The sequence below is a fragment of the Mus musculus genome, chromosome Y (assembly GCF_000001635.26).
Source record: "Mus musculus strain C57BL/6J chromosome Y, GRCm38.p6 C57BL/6J".
Lineage (NCBI taxonomy): Eukaryota > Metazoa > Chordata > Mammalia > Rodentia > Muridae > Mus > Mus musculus.
The window spans coordinates 13373316-13381052 of record NC_000087.7 but is presented as its reverse complement, the minus strand read 5'-3'; the positions used below and the strand labels follow the sequence as shown (position 1 = coordinate 13381052).

Genomic DNA, 7737 nt, shown 5'->3' with positions numbered 1-7737 from the left:
TAGCTTGCTTTCTTAAAGAACCCAGGACTACTAATACAAGGATGTCAACACCCACAATGGAGTGGGTGCTCTCCCACCAATTATGAAATTTCCTAACAGCTGGATCTTGTGGAGGCATCTTCTCCACTGAGGCTCCTCCTCTTTGAAGAAGCTAGATCTTGTCAATTGCTATGAAACCAGTGTGGCATTCTAAATATATTTTGTCTATGAGGAGGTGTGGCCTTGTAGGAATAGGTCTGGCCTTGCTGGAGGAAGCATATCATTTTGGGGCTTTAAAGCTCTACCAGTGTGGAAGAGACCCTCCCTGCATGCAGAATACATAGTTTTTCCTGGAAGCATTTGGATGAAGATGCATAATTCTAAACTTCCTCTCCACCACCATGTCTGCCTAGACAGTGCCATATTTTCTGCCTTGATGATCGTGGAGTAAATCTCTGAACGTGTAATGAAATGTAGAAAAGCACTAATGAAATGTTGGCTCTTATGAGTGGCCTTTGACATGGTGTCTTTTCACAGCAACTAATCCCTAAGAGAATCAGTTACTGCAGAAACTCTCCCAGATATTAAAATTAATCAACAATAGAGATTATTATCAAATGCTGAAGCATACAAACTTATTCTAGAGAGGAAAATTGTAATGACTGAGTCCATGGCATTCCTGCCTCAAAAAAAAAAAAAAAAAAAAAAAAAAAAAAAAAAAAAAACCTCTGAGAGTATAGATGGAACCCAGGCAGACCTCCATGAAGTACACGGGCTCCTCAAAAAGTGACCCACACAGTGGGGAAACTCATAACATTTGAAACCCATGTCAACTGGCGTAGAAAAGAGGTCAGCATATATGCATTGGTTACACCTTCAGTGTTTTCTAAGAATGAGGTCACATATAAGTAAAAGACTAGAATTTCCAGGCTATAGACAGGCTGAAGTTATACATAGTTATGTAGGGGGTCATGTGTTTAGAGGAGAGCTAGGTGGAACAGGCCACTGTGGGGCTTTTTATGGTTATCTGGGGATCTCATTGGAGACCTGCAAAAGATCACAGGATTCATCACAGGGAAAGAGTGCTCACGGAAGGAACTCAGGATCCATTCCAACCCAAAATTATCTCACAGCATATTCATTTTCTGTTTTACTTTACTTTTGGAACTCATTACACAAAATCAAGGTTTCTGTGATGATTTAGGGAGTCTCATAAATATAAACATTCACTAGTCTAGATGGCCTGTGTAAAAATGGACACACACACACACACACACACACACTCACAAACAACACACACAAAAACACACACACACACACACACACACACACACACACACACACACACACACACCCATCTGTAATGACAGGCTGGCTATTTGTTAAGAAAACAAAGAAGCCAATGTGGATATGGCCCAAGTTTGACTATTTCCTTAAAATTTCTCTTCTTCCTGTGTCTCCAGCTTAACTTTTTGAGAACTCTAACTTAGAATTCATTTGTCTCTCAGTGTCCTCTACTCTTTGTGTGTCCCTTATTGCTTTTAATGGTCACCATCAATTAGAACTTTCTTATCTTCAATCTGGTCTGTTTTATGCATGTGAATTTTGGATTTCTTAAAAAAGATATCTTTATGGGATTAGAGAGATGAATCAATGGTAACAAGCACTTTTGCACCACAAGAAAAATGGATTTGGTTTCTTGAATTCATATCCAATGGCAAATAATCACCTTTAATGTCAGCTCCAGGGGACCTGACAATGCATGTCTCTGTGTTCACCTGTACTCAAAAGCACATACCATATCCCCACCCACATAAGTAAAGATAATAAATCTTAAAATGTAAGACAGGTTTCTTTAAGTGTCATTATTCAAAGAAAACCTGATTTCTCTGATTTCTGAGTCTATTTCAATCAGTTTTCTAGGTTTCACCTTGTGCAACAAGGCCACATTAATTTTAAATGTCCCACTTTCCCCAAATTTTGTTTCTCCTTCAGTCTTCACATCAGAGGTTCTACCTATGTCCTGTCCTTCTCCCCTACTTACTAAACATCCATCTTTTTCTGCCATCCCTGCTCCTCAAAGTTCCATCTCCAATTCCTTATTCGGAATGCAGACCAGAGAAGCTGTTCATTTTAGCATGTATGATTTTAGGTGTATGTACTGTTCACCGCCTGAAATGAAACTTTCATCTTCATTTGAAGTTCTTTCCACTGTAGGCCATCTCGTCCAGCAAATTGTTCACTCACAGCATGTCATGTCACACATTTACATTTTTAGAACAAAACACATTTTATTGGCAAAGATACTGGGATTATCAAAGACCCTTATGTAGCCAACACAGGAAAAAAAAAACTTTTTTTTTCTTCCAGTCCTATATGTTTACGTTTCTGTACTTTATGATTTTTCAACTTCAAGAATCTTTGGCACCATAGTATAGACATAGATATGGATGTCACCATGAAACTTGATAAAGTACACGGAAGGATTGGCTAGAACTTGGTAAACAACCTTTCCGAACTTTTTGGAACCATCTTTTCTGGTGTACTCCACCCAGTTACCAATCAACACATCACTGTCATCTCCTGATCTCTCCTCAGCCGGAGGAGTGTCTGGAATCATGTGGAGGTTACCTTCCTTGTAGTCATCCAGGAGCTGATAAGCATAGAGAGCTGGATCCTTCTTGTAGGTAATGTAAAACAAATCCTTCATGATTGGCACCTGGGCTAGCACCACCCCCCTCCAGTTGACCTCAGAGCCATCTTTCCTCTCAAATTTGTGTTGTACCGCTCTGCCAACCAGGGCTCTGGCGAGGTGGGCATCCCTCACCTGAGGAAATACTACTATGGGAGGCAAAACCTTAAGGTTTAAAATCCTGTCATCACTGTAGAGCTCCAGTACGTAGATGCTGTCAATTCCATCATACTTCACCAAGTAAAGAGAAGGGTTTGTTGGCAGTTGATCTAGAACTATGGCCTTCCATTGGGTGACAGGCTCATTACCTTCCTTCCAACTGTGAGAAATTCTGCAGCTGACAATATTCCTCAGGGTGTTGGAAGAAGACTTCCTCCTCCTCTTCTTCATGAGGGATGACATGCTAAGCCTCTTCAAAGGTGTTTTCTTCTACATGGCTGTAGCCTTGCTGTGGTATACCACACCAAACCCAGGCAGATGTCTTGTGGCTATCATTCTGTGTTCAAATATACTTGCCCATTGCCTTGGATTGAAGATATTGCCTGTTTAAACCAGACACAATGCTGTTGCTACTGTCATATATATGAGTTACTGAAAGGCAATGGGTGTAGGGTGGGAGAGAATGCAGGACCAAGGCTCTTCTCTAATGGAATTTTTGAGCAGGTCAAGAAGGTTATGCTAAACATGTTTGGGCTTCTAAACTTAATTTAATCAAAATAAGAAGCTCATAATCCAGCTATAGTGGCACACACATTTAATCCCAGCTTTCAGAAGGCAGGGTCAGGCAGATTTCTGACTTAGAGACCAGCCTGGTCTACAAAGTGAGTTCCAGGGCAGCCAGTGATAGACAAAGAAAAAATGTCTCCAAATCAGCTACAACATTAACAACTAAAACAAAAAACCAACAAAAACAAAACAAAACATACAAACAAAAAACAAAAAAGAAAAACAAACAAAACAAAACAAAACAAACAATCAAATCAGAAGTTAATAGGAGATGGTAGTAACCCAAATCTTTAATCCTAGTACTCAAGAGGCAGAGGGAGGCAAACCTTAGTGAGATAAAGGCTAGTCTATTCTACAAAGTGATTTTCCTAACAGCCAAAGCTACACACAAACACACTCAAAGTAAAATTAAACACCCATCCAAAGAAAAAACAAACAAACAAAACAACAACAACAACAACAAACAAATAAATAAAGGAAACAAGGAAATTATCAAAGGGAAATTAACAAGTAATTCTCGAGAGCTCAGAATAATATACTCAAATGAATATGTCTTCAGCCCTGAGCTAATTTGCCTCTGCTGAGGAACATCTCCTTGCATGTCTATGTCAATGTGGAAGTTGGTATGCCTTTTACCCAAAATGATCAAGGAGAGAACAGAATAAAGAAAATGAGCCAGAGTTGTCACCTACCCTCTCTTGTACCTGCAAGCTGTGAAATAGGTGGCAATATTCACAAATATCCCAGGGACACAGCACACCACTGGCCTTCTGTATTGTGTTACCTGACCCAGCCTCAGGATTATTTGGTGATTATTTGCCACTGCAACTCCGGCCTCAACAAGTCCAGGCAATATCAGCCATTTAGAAGTTACATCTTCTAAAATACATAAGGACAATGAAGAGCTTTGGCATTTTAATGGAATTTTGAAGGAGATATCGTTAGCAAGGATAATAAATTCAGGAGATCAACTAAACTGGATCAACCATGCCCCTGGCCCCAAACATGGGAGAATTTAGACTGTACAGTTACTCAGTGTGGGAGGGAAAACTTTCAGCTTTCTATAGCTATGATGGTCCCAGTTACTTCATAAATGTACTTACCCAAAGAAAATGTCTTAGTCGTCAAGATTCTGTCTTTTGATACAGACCAGGCCACAAAAGCTTGAGGAACAAGTTGGAGTTCAGGAGCTGGCTTGCCTTTCACAGACCACTGGGAAAATAGTGGACACACCTTCTAGGCATTCTAGTGTCTCTAAGTGGAATAGATGTGCAATCTATGGCCAGTGCTCTGTGACATCACCTAGTTCAGCTTGCATCATAGAACCACACTCATGCTGGTTCCTTCCCTAATTACACTCAGAAACATTAACCATCTAGGCTTTACCTTTTCATATGGCCTCCTAGAAATCCAAAATGAAATCCCTACAGAAATGCCCTGATGACCTGAGTCACATTCTGCCCAAGTAAATCACTCTTGTATTGTTTATATTTTTTGGTGGTTGGGTTTCTGTTTGTTTGTTGATTGCTTTGTTTTGCTTTTGTTTTTGTTTTCCTCCTGTGAAAGCCTTCAGTTTCTGATTCACCAACATCCTTGGTGGTTATTTTCCCTGTTCCAAACTTTCCCTGGTTATCTTTAAACTGTTCTTAGTGTCAGAAATGGTGCCAGACTCTTTGAGGCAGCACACTGGATAGCACATCAAAATTCTGTTTATGAAAACCCAAAGTTAGAGCAATTACTATTTTATTCAAACAAAGCAGGAATTTTACAGTGTTAAGTACCTTGTATTGAAGCCAGTTGCAACCTTGAATCATGGATTGTTTGTAAAATGAAAAGACAATCTAGCTCTTGGTCCTGCCTTCAAAGTTGTGATAAAGTTAAACAAACCCAATATCAACCAGTCATGTTTTAAAGTCCTTTAAAATTATTCAGTATTTCTGGTTACAAGTAATTTCATAGATTAAATGCAGTAAAACAGGGTGAAATAGATTTGATAATTTTACTTTTGAAATATGGGTAGACAAAATATTGAACGCTGGTAAGTATGGAATTTATTTACAAATTAGCGGGCACTTTAATTTTTCATGCCATATAGATCTTTAGTTCTTCCAGAAACATCAATTTCTGACCCTTCCATGGTCCAAACCACACTTTGTATATCCTTTTCATAGATGATGACACTACCCATAGTGGGCTAGTCCCTTCAACAACAGCCATCCAAGAAAGATCCTTCCTTACTGGTGTGGCAACTGGCCAATGTGATGGAGGCAGTTCTTTATCTGCGGTTCTATATTCCCAGGTTGAGTTAACTAAAAAAAAAAAAAAAAAAAAAAAAAAAGAAGAAGCAAGAAGGACCATTACACATCCATATCATAAATGTTGATTGCCTTACTGTGTGTAATTAACACGCAATGTATTAATACTAGATGCCAACCACTTGATGAATGGCTTAAAACATGAGAGAGACTGAGAGAGAGAGTGACAGAGAGAGAGAGAGAGGGAAATAGAGAGAGAGAGAAAAAGAGAGAGAGAGAGAGAGAGAGGAGAGAGAACGGATGATAATGAGCTAAAGAATGAGAGAGAGAGAGTGACAGAGAGAGAGAAAGAGAGAGAGAGAGGGAGAGAGAGAGAGAGAGAGAATGAGAGAGAGTTTTTGATATTTCAATGGTTGTTTGATATTTCGAGCCCAGTGCCAAATCACTTTTAATGAAAACACAAATCCTAATTCTTTCTAAACGTCCCACCACCTGGAAAACTAACTTCTTTGAATATGTCATCTTCTGTGAGCCACAATTATTCAAACTAATATAGTATGTAAAAGAAATTGAAATCAAGTAATAATTCCCCATGCCACTTCTTGGAATATTTTATATTATTACTTTTCTTTTCTTAGAGGTTAGGGTTATTTGCATAACAAGAGACTAATCAGTCATCATTGTCACATCAGCCAAAGGCATCCTAACCCTGCCACATTTCTACTTGATTAATAACATTGGCATTTCTTATTTGTATGGAAACATATCCCTTCGTCCCGATTTAGTTAAAAGTGTGGGAACTGTCGATTTGCAATTAATTTTTTTCATAATGGGACAAAACAGAAGCCTACAGGATTCACTGTATTGCTCCTGGGAGCTGAAGATTTCTGTTCCATTCAATAAAATGTTATAAATATTATTTTAACACAAGCCTAAATTCGTGAAAAAGCGTTGTTTTCATATTTTAATTATTTACAGGTCGTTCTGTGCCATATAAAGGAAGGTAGAGAAGGAAAGGTGTTTTGGAGTCACTGACACACATTTAACTGAGGTCTCTTTGCATAGTACAAAATATACCCATCCACTATATCTGGGGAGTTTGCTTCAGGAACTCTAATGATATAAAGTCCTCAGGATTCTAGGCTAAGATAACAAAACACTGCATATAAGCTATGCAAGATAAGCTCTTGTATATTTTAATTATATTCATGTGTTTCTGCACACAGATCTGTACAGGTAAGTTCAGAGGCTAGGGAAGGGTATAGTATGATTTGCTCCTTCACTCCCTAATTTATCTGCTTTTGATAGGGTTTCCTGCTGAGCTAATAGTGAGGCTGACTTTCAGGAAGTCACAGTCATCTTCCTGTCTCTGCCCCTCCCAAAATCCTAAGCACTGGTGTTGTAAGTAAATGAACACACACATGAATTTGCCCCTGGGCCATCACCTCTGATCCTTCTTTATTTTAAATAATTTCTAGATTACTTTTGCCCTTAATGTAAATAAACTGCTATACAAGAGTTTGTTATTTAGGAGATGGAAATATAAGTCGTCTGTATATGTTCAGTACAGATATTGTATATTAAGAACTACATTCATTAATAACTTGAGAAATTCATACAATATATTTTGATGGAATTTACTTTCAAGTTCTCTTAATAACTCCTCCCGAACCAAAACCAGATCCATTTCCACCTAAATCCTCCTTCCAAATTCATGTCTCCTTTTCTCCCTTTTGATAAAACCCATTCAAATCAATTGTGTTGCCCATAAAATCTTGGATATGGGGCTACCAGTAGTGACTGGCCAACCTATAACCTTCAAAGGGCATACCTTTGATGAAAATGCCTCTCCATCTTTCATTAACTGTCCATAACTTCTCAAATGGGGATGATGGATAGTGAGAACCTACCACTCATTGATGGAAGGCACACTGGCCTGATGTTGTGCAGATAGAGACATACAGTTTCTCAATGACCTCTCTACCTTACAAGATTTCCACTATCTCTTCATTGAGGGATCCTAAGACTCATCTCCTCTACTTCTTGCCTCTTTCTGTGAGTATGTGTGTGTGTACAAGTGTGTCT

At 38.7% G+C, this 7737-nt stretch overlaps 1 protein-coding gene across 1 annotated transcript; it reads right to left on the bottom strand.

The window, feature by feature from the left end:
* Window positions 1–2255: 2255 nt before the first annotated feature.
* Window positions 2256–4650, bottom strand: Gm21454 (predicted gene, 21454). Its single transcript, NM_001372533.1, has 3 exons — window positions 4501–4650; window positions 4090–4276; window positions 2256–3213 (listed from the first exon to the last, which is right to left on the bottom strand). The coding sequence occupies exon 3, from the start codon at window positions 3071–3073 to the stop codon at window positions 2375–2377; it is 699 nt and encodes a 232-aa protein (NP_001359462.1). The 5' UTR covers window positions 3074–3213; window positions 4090–4276; window positions 4501–4650; the 3' UTR covers window positions 2256–2374.
* Window positions 4651–7737: the final 3087 nt, after the last annotated feature.